The 24,233-nt window shown below is 32.9% G+C and overlaps 1 protein-coding gene across 1 annotated transcript; it reads right to left on the reverse strand.

Moving 5' to 3' along the window:
• Window positions 1-11,064: 11,064 nt before the first annotated feature.
• On the reverse strand, window positions 11,065-22,242 carry LOC132735986 (fascin-like). Its single transcript, XM_060723031.1, has 4 exons — window positions 21,267-22,242; window positions 12,977-13,142; window positions 12,488-12,786; window positions 11,065-11,442 (listed from the first exon to the last, which is right to left on the reverse strand). Exons 1-4 carry the CDS (start codon window positions 22,096-22,098, stop codon window positions 11,237-11,239), a joined length of 1,503 nt encoding a protein of 500 aa, XP_060579014.1. The 5' UTR covers window positions 22,099-22,242; the 3' UTR covers window positions 11,065-11,236.
• Window positions 22,243-24,233: the final 1,991 nt, after the last annotated feature.

Below are 24,233 nucleotides of genomic sequence, written 5' to 3' on the forward strand. Positions count from 1 at the left end.
CTGCATAAGATAAAACAATGTAAATAAGATCAAAAATAAATTTATACTAAAATACAGCACATATACATTGTTTGCTGACAAAATTAAAAATGTTAAGTGTTTTTTGGAGGAAAACTGGATCATTACAACCAGGATTTCAAGTTGACATATGTGGGGAATGTTAACCCAGGAGAAATCATTGCTGTCATTAAATTGTTTATTTTTCTAGATATTTTATGTAAGAGATACTACAGTTATTTGTAACCGATACCAAAATTTATACATTTATTTTACCAGATATATGACCTTGTATTCAGGCTAGTAAGAGGCTTTTTAGTTTAACTGGCTCCTTTTACTATTGTTATATACACATACCCTTATTGTTATATATTAAAACCATCCAAAATAACAATACAAGGTTTAATGTAACCATAATTATACCTTCAGCTATCAACTTTCCACACTTTAAATTATGTTTTAACATTATACAATGTAAACAACAGTGAATTATTTTGTAAATTCTTTTAAGATAATTTTAATGGTGATTTTATTATGTCTTTCAAACATTTTAATTTGTAACATGAAGGTAGAAATGCATCAGATAAAAGTTATCTTCCCTGTGAGATTCAAACGCATGACCACTCGGCTTACAAGCAAATTATCACAATGTTATAGGCCATCAAGCAAAATAATCTATTTACTAATGAAATCTTCAGAGTTGAATAAATTTGTAGAAATCAATGTTGGACTGGTATGTACTTTAATGTTATATAAAAAAGTATTCTGAATTTTTCAGTTTTTCATGCTAAAAGAATCATTTTACAAAATGTAATTAAAGTTAACATGCATGTTTGATATTTATTTTAAAAGCTCAAATTCAAGTTCAATTAGTTGAAATGAAAGTTTTTATATAAACTTGATTTCAAACAATGGACATTTTGTTCATGTAAAGTTTAATTTTTGTTTAATGTTGCAAATAATGAAATATGGTTAAATTTCTACAAAGGTTAACTTTATTCATTATATCTTGTTACTGCTGAAAATCCATTTATATTTTATTTTTATGTCAATTAAGGACAATTTAAGGAGAATGGATTGGTTTTTTTTTTAGTTACATAATTAACAAGTAATTACAATACTTACAGCTGTGTAAAGTGTTTAATGGTTTTTTAACATGGCAAAACTTTATAAAAACTTGAGACAGGAGATATGTTTGAATATTTTGGAAAGATTAATAATTTAATACAAGGGTCTTAGGTTATAAAGACAGTCTATAAGCTCAAACTTGGGTCTCAGTGATTTGATTGGTCAGAAACTGCCACTGAATGTTCACTGATCAATGATAATTGACATAGAACTAAAAATTTGTTTAAATGTCCGGGCCAGTATACTTTAAACCTCTAACATAATATACACCACATCACCATCAGGTCAATATGTGTTTGACTAGAATTTACAAGAATACCTAGAATGTCAGCATGATCTTTAGTGCTCCATAAATATCAAATGCTGGAACAAGAGCCACATTTCCATGTTTGGCAATGACCATAAAACAGTAATTGAATTCAATTCTTGTAGTCGGGAAGTCTGAGGCAAACATCAAAATTTACCATAAAACACATAAATATCTACTGTTTTTTTTTAGAGAACTCTGGCATTCTACCAGATCAGTCAAATTCAGTATGAAAGTCTCTTAAATACAGTCTCCTGAAATAGTTTGATATTTATTCATGCAAATATTGCATGTTAGATTATTCCTTGCTGACCTTCTCTTGCTGAAGATTAAGTCTTCATATTATTATTTCACCCTCAGAATACTCTACAAATCCAGTGTTGAGGTGCCACTTGTCTTGTAGAAGACTCGCTGGTAGCATTCTCATTTTAATGAGTCAACACTCTCGGCAAACTTTCTCATATATTTCTAGAGAAATTTATGTCTTCAAATTACATAAATTCTGATTTTGACTCCAGATGCATAATGAATAAACTGTGAAGTTAATAAAATACCATAGAGGGGGAATTTGTGAATTTCTTTAGAATGTGAAAAGTTTCTCAGCAGTTTCAAGGTTTTACAAATGAGCTCATTTATAAAAATAATTTATACTAACAAACTGAAAACCGTTATGAATAAGATAAAACCATTAAAACAATGAAAAAAATATTGCAAAATTGCTTTTGATATTTTCAAGGACAAATTTGATAAAGGAAAGGTAAGGAAAAAAACTTTGTTTTTTCTTCTAATAAAAGGAAGGAAAAGGATGATAAACTTGTGTGAAATTTTGAAATAATTAAATAATTTGTAAAGTGGAAATGCATGGTCAGCATGATCTCTTCCTTATAGAGGTTTCTCCCAGGTGAAGAAAGTGTTTGTAACAGCAACATTTAGTACCACTTCCTTGTTGAGGTTATTTTGATAGAATATATTAACATTCTAGTTCAAAATCTTAAGTTATTTGTTTATGTTGTGATGGGAAATACAACTTGAAAGTCATTATAATATGAAAAAATGATTTAAGTGGACAAAGATACTTGTAACATAATTGTTTTCAATTCTGTTTATCAAGATATCCCAAATTACATGATACTTGCAATGCCTGCAGTATAAAACAAGAAGAAAATTGGCAATCTTGGTATTTAATACAAGTACTGGATGCTTCATTTAATCTTAATTCAGCATTTTACAATGGCAGATATAATGTTTGATGCCTGAATCAACAAATAAAACAGTTTTATAAAATTTGAATGAGTGGAATGATTTAATGATTTTCATATAGATTGTACAGTTGTATCATTATAACAATGATGTGGGTAGTTATATCATGGGTGCTAGCAGTGATGACCTAACTTTACCAGCAACAGAGCAGGCCCACTTGCACATTCATACATTAGTTCTAGCATTTTGATGATTATGTAAATCTTATTACATATGAGTGCTCATCTATAACTCCACAACAATAAATACAACCATCAAGGACCCAGTTATTTTTCTCTGGTCTATAGTTGTAGCATGTTGGTTGTAAGCTGATGGTCATGAGAACGAACCACAAACAGAACATGATTATTGTGTTGTTGATTTACAAATTAAAATTATAACACAAATTCAAAAGCGATTGGTGAAGTGCATAATAAAAATTTTTGATTGTAATTTTAGAAGTCTTTTATATGTCATGGTTCAGAACTGTTCACTATTTAGGGGAGAAGATGACTGTAAGCGGCCAGAAACCTCTGTCAGTAGACCTATATATATAACGGTATTCTGAAGGTCCTGGGTTCGAGTCCCAGTCAGGCTGCGCACTTTTTCTCACCCTGGGACATTTGGAGCCCAATGTGAGTCCATGACTACATATAGCTCAGAGTTTAATTATCATTGCTCTGTAACCCTGAGAATTTCAGGGACTAACTGTTCACTATTAAGGGAAATATAGAAGTTATATAGACCTAACTCATTATTATTTTTGACAGAAATTAACATATTGGTGTAAATATAAATTTACTTGATTGTATTTCTATAGAACAGTTGTCTGAAATGTTTGTGACCCTTCAACATTTATGTATCGGTGTATCTATGTATGTTAAACAAGATGAATCCAGTGATTTATTTATTTCCCAAGTGAATCACTCTTTAATTTGATAGAGGAGTAGATAGTTAGAGGGTATTAACTTTCCACTGTGAAATACCACTGATTGTGCTAACATGCAAATCTCTCTGTGAGAATAGGTCTTCTGATTACCACAATATATCAATAATGTCCATTATGATGCTTCAATGCTCAATATAATGCTTGTTAGGTTAACAAATGGTGGTGTTCTTTTTCCATGAACAATTACCCTTCTGAATAGGGATACAATGAACTCGGGGGAGGGGGGGGGGGACAAATGTGGCTTTTTTCCCATTTTATCCTGGGGTACAGACAAACTTTTACAGTTACAACTTGGTAATAAATTGATATTTGATAACTAAATTTATTGTGAATGCACCACGAAGATGTACCAAGAAGTTGTAACTGTAAGAGCTTGTTTGAACCCCACTATAAGATTGGAGAAAAACCTCACATTTGCCAGATAGTGGGCATGCCTTGCTTTGTTTTTAGAATATTGTCAATCACAATACTAAATCAAAGCACAGAAGGCGCTGAATTTGTTTGGGTCTCAGAATGTCAGAAAGGTGAAGGTTGTGAGATAATAAAACAAAAAAAAATGAGTTGCCTTAACTGGGATTTGAACTCCAGAGGCGCGCAATCCCCTGGACCACGGTGGATTTACATATTGACTGCCTGAAGAAAATTATATTACTCTAGTTAGGGTTTGTAACGACGCTAACTGTTGTTTAACATTTGTTTTAATAATCATGGCGCTTACTATAAGCATGTATATCTATAAAGAATGAAACAGTATTAGAAATCTTCGACTATTCGGGAATTATTTTGCTTGAAAATTAATCCGCCTGTCATGTGACCATATTTACGCAGTGATCTCCCCTAAATTTTTCGGCCTGAGTGTTACATATAAAGGGAAGTAACCGCTTCAAAAAAGCGGACTACTTTCGGCACTTGCAATTAACAGCATTAGAGTCTGAAATTTTGCTACCATTATTTGTTTGGTCTGACGACCCAAACAAATAAAAATAAACGAACACAGTACAGATCCTGGTCAGACTGTACTGATTTACAGTCCCAACATTGTATGAGTAAAAATATCAAACAAATTAAATGCCCATTAAAAGGTCTGGAAAAAATATTTGTGTCAATGATTATGATAGCTATTGTAGAATATTAATTACCCATGAGATTTATATGATAATGATCTAAATACCGTTGTTTACTGTATTGATCATTCATTTAGTTCCTACACAAAATTATTATATTTAGCAAGGGAAGACAGAGATTTGATTGTAAACCATTCTTTCATGTGAGGAAGCTATCCAACTAGTTTGCAGACAGTCAATGGTTCACTCAGCTTGAAATAATGCACAATGTATTCCTCTATTGCTATTATATTATGACCTTGAACATGACAGTTTTGATTGTAAACCAAGCATACATGAAACAAACTGCAGATCATGATATTATGTACACGAAATAATGGGTTGACAATAAAAGAAGAGATTACATAATTATGATATAATAGATACTAGTATTGATTTTAAATGTGGTATGTAATGTCTGGAGACTATACAGATTATATATACAGATTGTTTGAAAGACTTATAATCATTGACTTTTACACTAAATTTGCTCAAACAGCCTTTTCTGGCAAAGGTATTTCATATTAAATTCAAATGTACTTAAGGTGGTCCTTTTACTTTGAATGGAGTAAGTTGGATCAAAGTCAAGGTCAAGGATGCTATAAATAGATTATTTATTGACTTAGGTCTTTCATATTTGGTATGTTGGCCTCTAATTTAAGATATAGTTAGAGGTCACTTTTTGGGGTCAAGATAAAGTACTGGAGATTATAAGAGCATCCATCTTGATTATCAATATGTCATGTTTACAATAATTAAAGTTATTATAGTGTGTGAATTTTAAAATAAACAAAAATATTGTTTTGTTTATTAGTGTAAACATGAAATTTATATATCTATTCACACAGACAAGTAGCTTCTATTTATTGTATATTCTAACACACTGCACATCATTCCCCTATAGTTAAATGATATAGGCATGCTATAAAAAAGAAATGCTGACACATTTATATGATGTCCCATGTGTGATGTCAATTAACCAAAATGGAGTTAGGGGAATTACTTCTGCTCATCGTAGTTCAACATTTTTTTTATCAATTCCTCTCTTTAATAGCATGTTAGAATGGAAATAAATATTTTCTTCTTGCTATGTAGTATAATCATGCACAATCATGCTATCTGATTTCAAGAATATAGTCCTGTGCAATTGAACTCAAACTGTGAATTATTCTATATCAGTGCACTCAAAATTGATATCTTTCCTAAATAAGTGATGTATTGCCATTCACCCTGTACCATTTACAAAGCAGGATCAATGTTTGTACACCCCTAGTATCATATACCAATCTATCTAATTATTTCTGACAAATTTTGTCAGCAATAAAGATCACATATTTGGTTTTCCATAGAAATTATTAATGAGGTTTATTTGGGATATAAAAATGCATCTTGATACAATCATGCTGCTGTAAATTCTACATAAGTGTAATTTGTACATGTATTTCTCAAAAATGGTTTTGCTTTTATATTTAGAGGTAATTAAAAGTGAAGTTTTTTTCTTAGAATAGACTTTTTCTCTCTGTCCATGAAAAATGTCAGCAGTCCTTTCTCTCTGGACATAAATTTGGCTTGTTGCAGTCTAGCATTATACAGCTAAAGGCAAAGGAATCATTGCTCTGCCAACCTGCATATTAACTTTGGCAATTACCATTTTAATGTATATTGGTCAATAAATTAGGACAGGAAAAACGAAAGTGTAAAAATCATTTTTAAAACTAGTGACCTTGACCACCAGTGACCTCTTACTATATTTAAAGTTATCCTTTTTTATTATATCTTAAAGTATCTTCCTGCCAAATATGAAAGACATTGGTCAATTAATAAAGGCTGCATGAGCTAAAGTGTAAGAAGTTATTTTTATTACTGGAACCCAAGTGACAACTCTCTCCGACCACCTAAGATATTAACCTACTGAATACAGAAGACATCAATAAGCAGAAATAGTTACCTTGATCCTTGTGACCCATTAAGAGGACCACCCAAGATAACTACATTCTAAATATAAAAGACATCACTTCATAAATAAAGGCTGTTTGAGAAAGTGTAAAATCATTTTTTATCATTGGTGACCTTGACCAAAGAGACCATTTACTACTTGTATACCCAAAACTAGAAGACAACCCATGGTATGTTCCTACTAAATATGAGCACCATTGGTTAATTAATAAACGATGAAAACAAGCTAAAGTTTAACAAGCATTGTAAGTATTATAAAGGGAAATAATTAAACAAGATATGTTTGTAAACAATGCATGCCCTGTATCGGCAGCTAATTAATCATGTGGCCAGGTTATTGTGACTGACTTTTGACCTAGTGGCCAAAAAATGAATACGAGTTATCTACTGGTCATGACTAGTCACTAGGTAATTGTGACCGTAAAGGTTGTGTGCAGAAATTTTATGACAAAGTCCTCACAAATCTTACCAAATAATATATGCATAAATTTAATGAATCATGTAGGCCTCCTTAATGACAGCCAATTTGTTATATTACATTAGACTTTGAAATATGTAAACCAAAAGCATTTTTAGTTTAATAAAAAATATCAAACAAGGCAACTTGAGTTGTTCAGTTATTAGTCCGAAACTGTTTTTACATGCAAGGTCAATGTGACTGACCCTTAAATCAAAAGGTATTAGCTATTGGCCAAGACCAATGCACCTGTGAAGTTTGAGGGTAAAGGGCCCATGAATTGTTGAGATATTAATCAGAAACCGTTTTAATCTGCAAGGTGAATGTGATCTTGACCTCTGGCCCTTTGACCCCAAAAATCCATTGAGGTTATCTTCTGACCAAAAGCAATTCATTTGTGAAGTTTGAAGGTCAAGGTCCTTGGGTTGTCAAGTTATTGATAGGAAACTGTTTTGACATACATTAGATCAATGTGAACCTAACCTTTTACCCCCTAACCCCAAAGTCATTAGGGTCATCTACTGGCCAAGACGATGCACCTATGCAGTTTGAGGGCAAGAGCCCATGGGTTGTCAAGTTATTGATAGGAAACTGTTTTGACATACAAGATCAATGTGAACCTAACCTTTTACCCCCTTACCCCAAAATCAATAGGGGTCATCTACTGGCCAAGACGATGCACCTATGCAGTTTGAGGGCAAGAGCCCATGGGTTGTCAAGTTATTGATCGGAAACAATTTTTACCTACAAGGTCAATATGACCTTGACCTATGACCCCAAAATCAATAGGGGTCATCTACAGGCAAAGACCAATGCACCTTTGAAGTTTGAAGGTCAAAGTCCCATGAGTAGTTGAGTTCTTAATTGGAAACCATTTTGACATTCAAGGTCAATTCAACCTTGACCTTTGACCCAAAGACCAAAAAACAATCTCCATAACAAGTTTGAAGTCCTATGCCTAAGCGTCTTTAGTTATTGATCGGAAACTATATGGTCTATTGACCGACCATAAGACAAATGCAAAGCAATATACCCCCACTTCTTTGGAGGGAGTCATAATTACAATAGGGGTTAAGTTGTTACTGCACTAAAGTGACAGTGACAGATTTTCTTAAGGGGTGCATTAAAAACGACACATTTTTTTTTAATAGTTTGGCATTTAATTACAAAATGCAATCTCAAAAATGGCTACACACTAAGACTTGCTGTGAGGCATTGAGATATATAATGACATGTTTTATAAACAAGTATACATGTTATATACAATTTAACTGTTTAATCTCTAGGCCTTCTGTTTAAAAAATTTAACCTTCATATTGTATCACTTCACAGAACATAGTTGGTAACCATGGTTAAGTTGTAAATTTAGCAGACATTCAAACAGAAGTCATTCTTGCAGAAAACAGCAACAAAAATCAATTCTGAATTTGCTCCTCTTGCATAAAACTGCAAATGTGGAAATTTCCTGGAGATTTCTTTTGATATAATGTATGGTTTGTTATTCTTTAATCTGTTGTAAAGTAATAATAAAGCATTACCATGGCAAAATAGAGAGAACATCTGCTATATTTAAATGTAGTAAAACAAACATGAGGTTATTTTCTCCAAGTATTTCCAGCATGTATTGATTCCATCCAAAGGCACCAAAATCAATACACATAAAAATAATGATCAGTGCCGTCTTTGTCTGGATTCCACCAAAATCTCTGTCTGTAGCACTCACTGACAATATCTCAATGTTTATTATCACCATGCCAATCCTTACATATCTCCTTACCAAATGATTTATACTGTATATCAAATTAACAAAAATCATTCATCAGCAAGAAAAAAAGTCTCATAAAAATATTATTATTTTGTTCGAAAAAGAAAACAACGAAGTTTCATATCATGTCTTGTTTTCCAGACCAGCAATTATGATAAGTTAGAGAACATGTCATAAATGATGGATACTGGATTATCACCACTGTCAGAAAAATAGGGAAATTATACAGTACATTATCATCTTAACATAATAAGAGATTATACCAGCATATCAAACTCTCATAATATCCTCTCCATACCATCATCATCATCATCATCATCATCATCATCATCATCATCATCAGCTACAATTTTCATAAATTTGCCTTTGTAACAAAATATAATGATTATACTTTTAATATCTGTTAATTAATTGTTAAGCAAATACAAATAAAGCAAATCATTATTTCACAGAGATTCTGGTTATGAATTATAAAAAAGAATATTATGAAAAAAATCATAAAAAAATTTAGTTCATGGTCCCTAACTAAATGCAAATAAAAATATATTCAAATAGAAAACACATACACAAAAGAATATACAAAAGTACATGTAAGTTAGATCTGTATATAGTCATAAAATAGTGGTGGATTAATTAATACTTCTTGGTCTGGTCGGAATTGTAATTCAAAAATTAAACAAAACAAAAACCGGTAAAATAACTTGATCAAACTTAACCTGTTATTTTTTTTGGTAATTTGTTTCTTTTGTGTTTCACATAAATATCAAATTTTAAATATAAATTTAATTATCAAAAAACACAGTGTAATGTTACTGGTCCATGAAAGTTAAAAGTTTTAATGAAAATTTGGCAAACTTAAGTAAGTTAAACAGTAAAATATGAAAATTAATGTCTTTAAATAAGTGTTGGATATAAACTACAGCAGGAGTAATGCTCACATAAACTTCACAATTATCAAGAATACATAAACAACAGTTCACATTAATGAACTATGAAATATCAATCACAGAATGCAGCAGTTTATGTAAAAAATGAAGCAAAGAATTTAAATGGTCTCCCATCACCTTACCAACGTACCACACTGAATAGCAAAAATAAACTTAAGGCAAATCAAAATAAATACAAGAAACATGGGAGAAAAATACAGGCTATTTACAGTTATACAGTTAATAAACAACAAAAACCAGAAGCTTTTTTTGTTAAAGGAGTAATTTTTTGTAAATATTGATTTTAATATATATACATGTAATTTATCATCTTCATTTTGTCTGTGTATTTTGCACCAATATATTGAACATATAATATTGTATTAATTCCAAAGGCTAAAAAGGTTAAATATGATTAATATTTTAAGTTTTATCCTAATATGTAAAGAACAATGTGTATAAACAAGCAAGAAAAAATGCACTTTTGTATTATAAAGAAAGCATTTTTATGTATACATGTCCATATACCAAAGTCATGATAAAAAATTATACAAAAGCATAAAACAGGAATGGTTTAATTCAAGCACACATTCAACTTTATAAGTGTACCATAGACAGTCTTTAAACATGTTTAATGTCTTCATACCGTATTTTACTTATTTCCTTCTGGTAAAAGTTGTTTCCTTCTGGGAATAGTTGTTTCCCTGTGGTAAAAGTTGTTTCCCTCTGGTTATAGTTGTTTCCCTGTGGTAAAAGTTGTTTCCCTGTGGTAATAGTTGTTTCCTTGTGGTAATAGTTGTTTCCCTGTGGTAATAGTTGTTTCCCTGTGGTAAAAGTTGTTTCCCTCTGGTAAAAGTTGTTTCCCGATGGTAAAAGTTGTTTCCCTGTGGTAAAAGTTGTTTCCCTCTGGTAAAAGTTGTTTCCCTCTGGTAAAAGTTGTTTCCCTAAGGTTGTTTCCTTATTTACTGTTTATCACTTTATTATGTTGTCTTTTGAATATTTACACCAATGTTTCAATATTTAAATGCATTTGTTTTCAAATAAGGACATTCACTATTATTGGGGATCTATTTCCAATAGAAACATTAAACGAGTGAAGCTTCACATTTCATGTTAATTACACTTGCTAACCATTCTCTAAATATATATATATCCTGATATTATGGATCTTCATAATTTTATCACATACAACAAAGGAATTTAACAAGTGAGCTTATTGGTCCAGTTATATGGCTGACAGGAATAAAATAATAGGTTATAATGTAAACCTGCAGAAAATGTGAATGAACAGTATATTGACATTATGATATAAAAGTAGGAAACTTTGGTAGTGCTCATGGCGCTGTATACAAGTTGTATATTAGTTAACAAGGTAATATGATAGTCAACAAAGAGAACATGAATGCAGCTCAGAATTCCCACTTAGATGTTGCATTTATTTCCTCAGCCGTAGCCTTAAAGAGTCCATTTTGTTCTCCACACAGATAGCGACCATTAGGGGCTCTGATAGCCATCATAGACAAGCCACAGAACTGAAACTGAAACTTGGAACTGTTGCTTTCATCTAGATAAACCATGTTGTCATCTCCTACATACCAGTTCTTACCATCCTTGTCTGAAATATAGTATATTATATACTTATTATAGTTATAGACAGATAAAATATATATATTCTAATTATAATTATGACCAGTTAGTCAAATTTAGTGATTTAAATTAAAACAGGAGTGCCAAATTCTCATGAAATTCACCCGTCATAAATGCTCAGCCATGTAATAGTGAATCCTATAATTCATGATTACTAAATAATTAATGCTCACATTTTTATTATTTTATCTCACCTTGTACCTCTGCATGAAAACTTTACCTTGGCCAAAGGGACTTAAATTTTTTATTCAACACAATACCTCACAATGGTGACATTTGTACCAGTTTAAGTTATAAAACAAGTCCTATTTAAAAAAAAAAAACTCACAGCACTGAGGATTTCATAGAATTATAACCACTGATCAGAATGCACTCATACATGTAATGGACCACTGCCAAAGACTAAAGCCAGTTCAAAGTTAGGAGCTGACTGGAAGGTCACTATAATGCTATAAGGTTTGAAGTACTGTGTGCTATTTCCTACAATATACCTCAACCTTAATAGAACCTAATGGTAAAAATTCAAAGAGAAATGAAATTTTAGTGTTGCCAGCCTGCACACACATCAAGGCAATATATACTGATGGCTGCTCAGTGTGGTATCTATAAATCTGTTAAACTAACCATGTATAGTACCATTTAATGATAGACAAGACCAATGCACAAATGCATCACGGTTTTAGGACTATAATGGAGCTTCTTCATCATAATTTATAGTCTATATAGATAAATAACCAATCATAACTTATGTATCAGTACAATAAAAATAAATGATTCGACACCACTAAAGACAAGAAATTTATTATTTACTTCATTTTAAAGTCAGTGGATGATTCAGTTTCAATGAGCGCATAGGCACTTTGTTTCAGAATATAAACCTTTTTGACTCAAATTTGATTGAATGAAACAATTTTTTAACTCTAAAATGTCATTTTCAGATGTTACTAAAAACCTCTCAACCAAAAACCAAGTGCCTATGAGTTAAAGTACAATAATATAAATATCACACTTACTTTTGATGGTATAAAAACCATTCTTGTTATCATATTCAACCTGGAGAATATCATACTTTGTTTTGTTACATATATACTGATTTTCTTTTGGCTTGGTACCAACATATCCAAATTCACTTTTCAGAATGAGTAGTGGTCGGTTGACAATACGTATTCTGAATTTATTACAATCCTCAAACGTTGTTCCTGTAGAATAGACTATTCCAGTGGGTTTGTTTGATAAATATTTTCCATCAACTCCTTGGATACCAACGGTACCATTATCGTTCCAGTCTATGTTGAAGAAACTGTTCTTTGTCCTATAAAGAAAGCAATATCTATATGAAGAATATATCTATATAATCGTTTACCATCGTGTTATAAAGTAATGAAAATGTAAGAGAATCAATGTCTTCAACAGATCATAAATCTGAAATGACATGAAATGAAATTTGAAATATTTGAAATCTTTCATGTATTTACACAGATAACACACATAAATGTACTCACGGCTCTGCTTGTTTGGCCTCCACTGTACCGGGACCTTCCTGCAGCGACCAGTACTTGCCATTACATGCACGGAACGCCCACGTGTTTGATTCTTTGTTATACTCCATCTGGAAAATTTCAGTATCTTCTATCTCTTCTAGTGGTTGATTGGCAGTCACATCTTGTCCTGAAATTTAATTAAGTTGTACATAAAAACTCGTTCATATGTAGGCACAATAGGGGGTGTGGAACGAACTTGTGAACCCCATTCCAACCGAGAACACATTTTTAAGAATTAATTTCAGTATAACAAAATCTTAACCCATACTTTTATATACGTATGTGTTGTTTTTTCTTTCTTCAGAACTAGCCCTGTTTAATATTTTGATGGTATATATGATCAGTATGTCCGGTAGGAGCTGAGATTTCAAAAACATGAATTTTATTTCTGTCGAAAAGACGTGTAGACGGTTGGTTTGGATACCACTAGTTCGATCTATACCCAACATTTCTACCATGTAGTAGATATAAAACTTACTACATGTGTATAATTCATATCTTCTTATAACATTTCTAGATATAAAATACAATTCATGTTTCAAAATAGCAAACATTTTTTGTTCATTGGAATAAATTTCAATACGATACAGGCAAATACTTGAAATAATGAAACTTTATTCATGAAGAATAAATAGAATCGCATCAAGATATGTATTGCTGATTCTAGGAAATGGCGGCAAATGAAAGTGCACTTGTGTTAGTGTGATAAGATCAGCAACAGCTGAAAGGCTTTACAAATGAACCTTTTCAACACGTGCATACACAACTAACCTATGTGGTGAAGTAATACACATTCAGGGATCGTTCATGGTTATAAATGAGACATAATTCATACTTGTTTAACTGATTCATACTACATGTATAGAACGACTTGAAATAATGATGGTTTCGTATTCTACATTTCCCTGTATTATGTGAACCGTCTTGCATGATCTCGAGAAATCGAGAAATGAAATGTATGCTGATGAATGACCCCGCAGCTCATTTTATGTGAAGTGTAATGCTTCATAAAATATCAATTCACTCTTCCTTCTAAGAAAGTATTTCCAGCGTGGCAGGGTACATTTATGACTCATACAACATTAAACATGCACGCTCGTGCATAACTTGTCTGACGTTCAAATTAACTCACACTCAGAGTTAGAAAAAGGGCATTTTGATACTGCAATGCTCCTACTAATCTTAATGAAATTTAATCATTTAATATACTAAAAAATCCCAATCACTGTCTTTCAAATCGTTAGATTTGGCCCTTGTTCAGTTCTCAAACTGTACGTTTTATATAAAATATTTATCAATGATTCAATTCACAGTAGATAAACACACAATCATAATATCAGGAAACATTATATTGTTATTTAATTGGCAATTTACATAACCACGAGTATTTATGTACCTGTAGTAACTGATTGATTGATATTATGAATGGAGTTCAGGGAGTAATTATGACTAGAAATTGGCACCGTGTTTTTTCTTTGTTTGTGTGTTATCTGTGATGATGATTTGTTATTATTTGACAGGGGTTAGTGTACGATTATCATACCTGACAAATCTTATGATCCAGAAAGAAAATTAAACTGATTTTAATGTGCTTCAAACAAATTACCTAGGTTTATCAATCAGTCAATATCAATACGAAGATGAGGATAGAAAATACTTGTGTTTGCACATCAGAAAATTATATTACAATGTTGTGTCGAATGGTAACCATAATTGTCCGGGTTTTTTTGCAAATAAATCCCTCTTAGTGTAGGACTTAAATATTTAAAGTTTCGCGTAAACGTGAAAACAACCGGAAAATTGTAAAGATCGTAGCACTTTGGGCAAATTACGGTTTCAAATTACGCTGTCAAATCCTCTACTTCCTATTTAAATAAGTAGATTGCAACAGTACGGCCATCCATTTAAGCCTCGGTCTCACTTACTCCCGGCAGAGCCCAGGACCATCCCGGTAAGTTACCGGGATGATCCGGGACGATCCGGGATGAAATTATTGTTGCGGTCACACTTACCCCGGCAGCACTACGGTAGTTCCCTACTAACCACCCCGGATGCGCTCCGGATCATCCAGGCAGAGCCCAGGTGAAGCTACGGTTCATGCCGGTGCTTCCCCGGTCGTTCCCGGATGACCCCGGAAGAGCCCCGGTTGACCCAGGCAGAGCCCCGGTCGATCCAGGCAGAGTCCCGGCAGAGCCCAGGACGATCCAGGCAGAGCCCCGGTAGAACCCCGGTGGATTGAAAACGCCCGAAAATGATAACATTGATACATAATTTTTATTTAATATAATATCTATTGTTCCAGAATAGTAATTCATGATGATTTTCTGAAAAATCCTTATGCCATACTGGATCGAAGGGAAATGGGAAGGCTTTTAATACAAGCAAGTGCAATCATCGCAAATTGTCGTTATTCTTTTGAAATGATCCGGGCTTTGCCGGGGCTCTACCGGGATCAACCGTAGCTCTACCTTTATCCTCCGGGGCTCTACCTGTAGTTACCGGGGCTCTACTGGCATTAACCGGGGCTCTACCGTAGCTCTACCGGCTATATCATACCCCGGATCATCCCCGGTTTGTGCCGGCAGAGCTCCGGTGCTTTCCCGGTATAACCCCGGTCGTTCCCGGCAGAGCTAAGGATGAAGCCGGCAAAGCTATACCTTCCCGGATCATCCCGGACCACCCCGGTGATATTAAATATTTTATTCCATCCGGGGTCGAGTCCCGGATGTTCCCGGATCATCCCGGATCATCCAGGACGTTGCCGGCAGAGTTACGGATGTACCCCGGTTGTTCCCGGTAGTACCCCGGTCGTTCCCGGATCACCCCGGACGTCTACCGGGGCTCTACCGGGGCTCTGCCGGGATGTAAGTGAGACTGTAGCTTTAGATTACATGTACTTTAAATTTGTTATATTATGATATATAGTTGAATCTCGCAAGTTTCGAATAAATGAAAATTTGGACATGCTCTTGTTTTATCGGCAGCTTTAAATAATCACTGAACAAAATGTGCCAGTCATGATGCAAATTTTAAACACCAAACATCAAACATCTAAGATCTACAACAACACATGAGGAGATAAAGTAATTTATTGTCCGCACTTTATCAATACTACGAAATATAGTCAAATAATACATTTTCAGTCACCATTCTTGCGATAATCAAGATTTGACAACTGACAAGAACGTAACGAATTAGATATCAAATCGTAGGATTATCCTCGTCACGTGTACAATCTCAATATTAATGGACTTTTGCTCGGAAACTTAAATTATTTAATCCGAATAGTTGCTCATTTCGTCTTTATGTCCAATGCATCATGCTCATAGAGTAAGACTCGATAATGACCTGATGAGTTAGAAACTGGAAGAATCTGCTTATGACACTGTTAATAGAACACAAACTCAGCTGATTTTTAACCTCGTCTGTTGTTAAGAAACCTTATAAAATTGTGTTTTTTTTCCCCTCGTCTGTTGTGAAGAAACCTTATAAGAAATTATAGGTTTTTCCCTACATGTGTATTAGAGAAAACTTTTTACAATATACTAATATTCTTATAATGCTTTCGGTATCACCAAGAGGACTGCTAGCATGGTAACTGACAGACAGCATCTGAAACATGTTTAATTCACGCTGTATCGCTCGCTGGTCGAAACATTTATCTTGAAACAATAACTAGCCTGACATAGCCACTTAGCATTGGTAAATAAGACGGTTTGATGATTTCCACATGCTTATCGTTCATTCACGAGTATTTATTAAATATTAGGACGTCTCATATCATTAAATTCTGTCTAAATATTAGCATCTAACTCAGCTGTGCCCGCTGTCTAACTCACTTTCATTACAGATATTCTTTCATACAGGACAATTTCCTTGTGGGAAAAAAAGGGCAAAATAGTCCTAGGATATTGCTAAATTTTGTCGTTATCTAGATACAAATCAAAGCACGTTATTTCCGATAACATTTCTGCAAATTCTTCATCTCCGCGTTTATGCCGAACTAAACACCAGAGTCAAAAAATGTGTGAGTCATTTCCGACATGAAATACGTAAATAATCGGCAATTAGTGTGATAACTGGCTAAACTTATGATTTAAGTGTCAAGGTTAAAGTAAGGTCAAGCTCAAGTTCAACTAAATCTTCTTAAATGTCTTGTCCCACAACAAGTATGAAGACAATACAATGATTAATTACAAAGTTTTATCCAGTTATAGCAAAGAAATGTGAAATAACAATTATTTGACCATCAAGGTCATCAATACATAGTCCTTTAGGTAATTGTGCAAAATTCATTCATAACAAACACAATTTTAACCAAAATTGCAACAAAAAAAACCCAAAACAAGCAAAATCAAACATTTGACATTGAAGGTCAAGGTCATCTATCAGTCATGGTCAATTTCAGTCTGCTCTATACTAGGAGGGAGTTGTTATGTCCAAATATGATGATAATCAGTCAAGAAATAAATAAGAAATAATGGCAAGGGTTAATGTTTCTGGTAGTATAAATTAGTTTTAAGCTTGTTCGAAAGGCGAGCTAAACATGGGGTTTTTACAGACGACATAAATCCAATCACTACTTAATTCATTTAAGCCTTTAACTACAGCCTGTTAGTATCTTTCATTGTCTTTTGTAAATCATTAATAATCATTAATGAAGCTAGACGGTACTTTTTGCAAGTTAATATGCCGCAAAACATGTTATGACTCTCAGTTTCCAAGTAAGCAAGAGTGTATTCAGTTTTTTTATCAAGACTTACAGAAAACTATGTATATGAACTCTTATTGTACAATATATCATTATTTGAAATTACTATGAATTATTTGACTTGAAACAAGAGAGGAACCTGCAGGCCCGTATTTAAACGTGTTAAATAGTACGACTTTTGCTAGGGTACTCGTAATGTGTTAAACTCGGTACGAAGTTTGCTCGGATATTCGTCATATGTTAAACATTGTATGACTTTTGTTCAGATACTGGCAATGTGTTAAACATGGTACGACTTTTGTTCGGATACTCGTAATATGTTAAACACAATACGACTTCTGTTCGGATGTTGAGGTTATCTTGCTAATCCAAAATATAATATATTATTTTTATACAGGAAGACTAGAGAATTACCTATTTAGTTAAATAAGCGTTACATCTAGTGTGTGAAATGACATACTGTAATTCAGAAAAGTCGATAAAGTTACATTTTATAAGATGAGATCGAAGTAATCTTTAAAAAATTGAAGAAAAAAAGAAGATTATTTACAAGGTTCTTTGTTACAGGGATTAAGCCATAACTTTGTTGTGGGAAATATCTACGGGCGACGCGTCCGTTCTCAGCAATACGCTCCTGCATTGACTGGGCGGAAATTCTTGACTGGTTTCTTGACTGGTGAGAACCAAGAAAATAGCCATTACAGTCTTGGGCTCGAGTCGTGACACGCAGACTTTCGCCCTTGTACATTCAATCTTCGCAAATCGCCGCCGATGTTTCCTTAATGATTGCATGATGTACCAGTTTACACGAGCCTGTTTTTCTACCATAGGAAATCTAACCTCCAGCACCTACACACCTATACAGCACCCCTGGCGTATTTTTCCGAACTTTTTGGCATTGAAACTTCAATTTAAAACGTTTGGTATTTTGCACCACATGACCTTGATATGCCTATTCCTTACATACACGTGTATCTGTGTGTAAAATGATCCGACTCTTTATCAATGGATAATCTGATCGATTTTGAGATTAAAAAACAAATATTTGTACGTACAAGGAAAAACATTAAAAATTGCACAAACTTTACCAACGTTTCTTTTTTTTTTGTCCAGCATATTTAGTTAAACTTACAATTGGTATCTTAACATACTTTATTTTTGTCTCATTCGAATACATACATTTTTATACATATTTACACATATTCACATAAAATCTGCATACGACCATTCTATTTAAGAATTTCAAGAGACATTATATCAATGATAAACATATTCAAGACCTATTACAGTTACACTAAAATCAAATAGTTAAATGACAATGCCTTTAAACAAAATATTAAAAGTAACATGATGAGCTTAAATAATGTACAGTCAAGTTATAACACCAAAAAGACTACTGCATGAAGGCCGGTGCTAGACGGCATCTGAAACATTGATTTATGCTGTAAATATCACCCGCTGATCTTAAAAGAATAACTAGCCTGATACTGCCACTTAAACGTTCATAAATAAACTCAGCGTGATGATTTCCAAGAACTAGTTGTTCAATATTGTGACTTTCCTATCATTAAATTCTGTCTAAATATTAGTTTCAAACTCAGCTGTGCGCTGCCTACTTCACTTTCATCATAGATATAATCATTTCTTTGTGAGAAAAGGCAGCCAAAATATTCCTAAAATATTGCTAAGTTTTGCCGTTATCTTGATTCAAATAAAAAACTGTTGCCATAGAAACGTTGTTTTATTTCTAGCAAATTTTTTTTTCTTTGTTTTAGGAACAAGTGCTTATCCAGTATATGTAACTCAAGCGTTTTACATAATCGTAAAAAAATCACTTTGAAAATGGGTGAACAAGTATAGAAAAATACGATGACTATTTTGTTTGAAGTATCAAAATATCGATTTATCCTATATGCCCTTTTCACCCCAAAGCTTGACTCAGCTAATTTTCGGGAACTAATCGATACGTTACAATAACACAGTTTCCCCTTTCCCAGACTAAACATGTGAGTCATAAGAAATGACCCAAGAGGTGTCAAGTCATTTCTCATACAGTGAGGTTTCAAGTCATTTCCCATACCATTGAAAGTCGGAAATACTCGGCCTTTTCTGAACGTTGTGATAATGAGGTGTTGTCCAAAATAATGGAAGATATCTGCAGTATGCCATATATATATATGTGCGGACAAAACCTCTTTGAATTGATTATTGCCTTCACAGTTTTTCATGATTTTTACAATATCTCGCGATTTACTATTAACCAGTGATAAATAATGTCATATCACATGCAATTTCATGCTTCCTTGTCAGATGTGTGCTTGAAAAATTTCACGATTTGTAGAAAAGCATGATATGATGTTTAATATTGATTGAGAGGTTCGCAAACAAGATGAACAGAACTACTCATGAACATGTCATGTTTCTGAAGAAAAACTTGTCGCTTTAATCAGCTGCGTCTATTTCACGCTAAATAATACAATTAATGTTTTAATGCAGTAAAACGTTTTCAAATAATTGTGATATCTGTTACCATGGTTTAGAAGAGTCTCCGGGGACAAGTGTGATGTTATAAATTCTGTCTAGTGAAATCGATGTATAAAAGTGGAATGGTTAAAGGTTCTTTTGAAAATATTCTAAATTATATACTCTTCTCCCAAGTAAAAAAATGTTATGTTATATTGAAAATAAAGGTTAGAGAGGAAAATTGGAAGCACTCAAGCAAAACTAACAACTTCCGTGGTCAAAAAAAAATAAAATCTATTGTATTGTGTATGATTCATACGACATCTTCCCCACAATTTTCACAATTTGTTACGGATGGGTAATTTAATCTTACGTTTACAAGGGACATGCTGTTCTGAATATAAATTCTCCCATGCATATCACTTTCCGTTCGTGACTATAGAATCGAAAGTTTTGTTTAATTTTTGTACATTATCCACATCGAGAACTTCCTACTTCCTGATTATGCAAACAGCTATAAGACCCCAATTCATAAGAGACACAGATCTAAAAATGCAATTATCAAAGCTTGCAGAAATAATTCTCTATTCTTCCTGTTTTAGGGAAAATAAACATTAAACGAACTTTTATACAGCGACCGCCTGTCACCAATGGCCGAAAGTTTATTATCTATACAATTTATTATATAAAATGGGAATTTGACAAGTGATATAAATCCCGTCCCTAGTTAATTAAGCCTATAATTACATTTACTATCTTTTTACCTATTATTACAATAGTTTCTAGCAGAAATTGCCCATAAGAAAAAGACTAACTTATTATTGACAATATACACTTGTTTTCGGATAATAAGTTTGCCGCATAAATGTAATTATGACTGAAAATTAGTTTATACGCTAGAGTACTACAATTGACTGTTGTATATTTAACTCTGTGCTTAATTTATGTACATGTACAAATTACCATTCTCATGGCTCTAACTTAATACCGTTTAAAAGGTATTTTGCTTTGGTGCACTGATCACATAATGGTAAAGATCGGATAAATATCAGAAGATATTATAAAATGATGAATTACCTTGTTTGACTGATACACTCTTGTCATTGTGAGATATAATTTGACACTGTGGGTGACTGTCTTCTATGGTAAATAATTCGTCTTTTGATACCTTCGTATTTTTACTCTTCAATGTCCCTTTACCAACAGCTGAGAGATAACGACCGTTACAGTCTTTGAAAGATATAGCTCCACAGTGTACCTCCATACTAAACTTGGTTTTTTCGCTAGCATCATTTTCTAGGGTACCATCGCAACTAAGAAATCTGCCGTCACAAGATTTCAATGTGTACTTTCCGTCGTCTTCATCAAAATCAAGAACAACCAGTGCATCTGATCCCCAAGGAATGAGTTCCGAACATACCAGCTCGTCGTCTTGGAGGTGCGCGTAACGTTTTCGATTGACGTTACGTAAGTGGATTTGAGGATGGGCGTAAAGCTGAATGCACCACCAGTTTTCTTCTCCTGGGTTCTTATCAAAACATTCGACCTTCTCCTCGAGACCTCTAAAATAGTTTCCACTGATCTGCTGCTTTAAGGCCCATCTCCCGTCAGCTGAATATACTACTTGGTATTTCTCGTTTAAACCTTTTTCTTCGGCTTCTACGTCAACGCTAACCTTACCATATTTGTCTGACGTCATGTAACGTCCCTGACAGCTGCGGATATATACGCTGTCGTCTGCTGGATCTTGCTCAATGGACCAGATTTGTTTCTTCTTTAAGGCTGCACCAGATGTGTTCACTTTAAATCCAAAACTTTCCGCCGTGAGATATTTCTTCTTCTTATTCATAAACCCTACTTTCCATTGTAATAAATTCGATTGATGGCCGTTAACTCCATTTTCTGCCATTTTCCTTTATTTTTAAAATCACTTTATCAAGAAAATCAAAATTAAACCAATATCCAAACTTGACACTTTCTTGCGCTGTGTTTTCTTTGTTAGTACGCGAGCGAATGACACATGCAGGCTCTTTACAATGAACGAGAAGTTATCGGGGAAATGATTCACTATAAGCTAAGAGAGATGCTACGCATCACTGACCAGAGACGCTCTTAATCCAGTTTTGTTATCAATATAACAATTTGAATGACATAAATTTTCATGTTATGAAAATCAACAAATATACTAAACAGATAACGTTACTAAAGGCGGCAACGTCAACGTGACATTAGACGTACATCTCAGTTATATATATTGTAGGTTTTAGGATAAATGGAGAAGTTGTGAAATTAACATGATAAAAAAATAATAGATATTAAGTACATTAAATGAGTGTAGTTTCAAATTTGATATACCCGTCCGTAAAAATGGTAGTGCATGGCCTGCATATGCACGTGCAATTTTAACTTGACGCGTTACACAATACTGTAAATGAAGTATACTAAATAAACGATCTTATTGCACAAAATATATAGATTTAAACACTAACCCTGGAGTCATTTAGCAAAATAACTATAAACACGATGCATAGTTTCTTTCTTTCTTTTTTGAACAATGTTAAAAAAAGAAATGAAATCTGCGAAATATGCAAGCATATTATGCTTGCGTTAAAATTTTAAATCAGCGTAATATTAGATACGAAATTATCAGTTCATACAATTTGACATGGCTAACAGATTTACCTCCCTTACATGCGATGAACTCGTTTTACATATAAAGCGCCGTGTTTATTTATTATGTAGGATAAATGAACAAAACACGTAATTTTCGTGGAATGCATTTATAAATGACTCCTTTCATTATAACCATAAGTAAATAAAATTGTGTTTCCCAATAATAGCTCTATCTATAATTGGTTGTGCATACAAACGTTTATATACATTTGCACTGACATTTGCTGATTAACCGTTAGAAAAACAAAATATGAGAACTATGATCACAATTCACACTTTCCATTCATTTTTAGTAAATCTCAAATAAATACACAATGCTACTTGCACTGTAAATAGACGATACTTTTAGCTTTTACTGAAAACCATTTTCTGCTATTCAAAAACTATTTGTAACTTTATAATAATAATCACTTCACTAATTCCGCGTCATCTCTTATTTCACGGTAATGGCATATTTTCATGTTACCAGTGTTAAAATTGGTCAGAATTGACATATTTTATTCATACACCTAAACAACAAAGTTTTTGTGCAAAATATTTTACATCTCTAGATTTTTTAGTAAAATAGAACAACATTTTACAAATTTCTTCGAAACGCAACAATAGTCAATTAAATTTGTGCATACGTCTGAAAAAATCATCATTGTTCGTTGAATTAAATTTTGAGTAACAAATTAAAGATAGTTTTAATATTGAAAATTAAGCAAAATAATGTAAAAATTTTAACTGAAACATGAAAAAACTGAATTGTTTTTTTCCCGCGGTGATTTATCATTAATTGCAATGCCAGATATTAATTAAAATTAAAATGTTCCAACAAGGGAGTTTACTATATGAGAAATCACGAGTTATATATGAATCTCAAATTTTTTATGTAGACACAATGTTTATTTTAGGAGTGGTAAGCCTTTTCAATACACAGATTCATTTTTTATTAACATTACAGTCATGTATAAATATAACATCTGTGATATCAATAACGGAAAGAAATTGATTAGAATGTCCATATAGGCCCAACCATCATTATATAATTATAGCTAGAGTTGCTGAGATATATCAAAATCGAAAGAAAATTATTAAAATGTATATACGGGTGTTCCGTACAACGTCAAGTATAAGATCTTATATAGCTTTCAACACAATCGAATTAAATTCGTATCATCTGTTACATTCTAGTATAAGTTCAGTGAAGGCAATCAGGGTAATAGAGTAAATTGAACACTATATTTAAAAAGCACATGCCTCCAGATTTGTGTTCAATTTTACTTTCTTTAGACAATTCTATATGTTCTGTTTCCTGAACAATTGTATTATCACCTTTTCCAAATTAGTTTTTTTTTCTCTTTTTTTTTTAAAATCTTTTTTTTAACT

This window comes from Ruditapes philippinarum, unplaced genomic scaffold (assembly GCF_026571515.1).
Source record: "Ruditapes philippinarum isolate M1 unplaced genomic scaffold, ASM2657151v2 ctg1381_1_1_1_1, whole genome shotgun sequence".
NCBI classification, from domain to species: Eukaryota; Metazoa; Mollusca; class Bivalvia; order Venerida; family Veneridae; genus Ruditapes; species Ruditapes philippinarum.

Bases quoted from the DNA above. Each gene is read 5' to 3' on its own strand.
- LOC132735986 (XM_060723031.1), bottom strand. From the start codon at position 22,098: ATGGCAGAAAATGGAGTTAACGGCCATCAATCGAATTTATTACAATGG. The intron at 13,143-21,266 runs GTAATTCATCAT...ATTAAATTTCAG, and splicing joins GAGTGTATCAGTCAAACAAG to GACAAGATGTGACTGCCAAT. The intron at 12,787-12,976 runs GTGAGTACATTT...CTTTCTTTATAG, and splicing joins GAGGCCAAACAAGCAGAGCC to GACAAAGAACAGTTTCTTCA.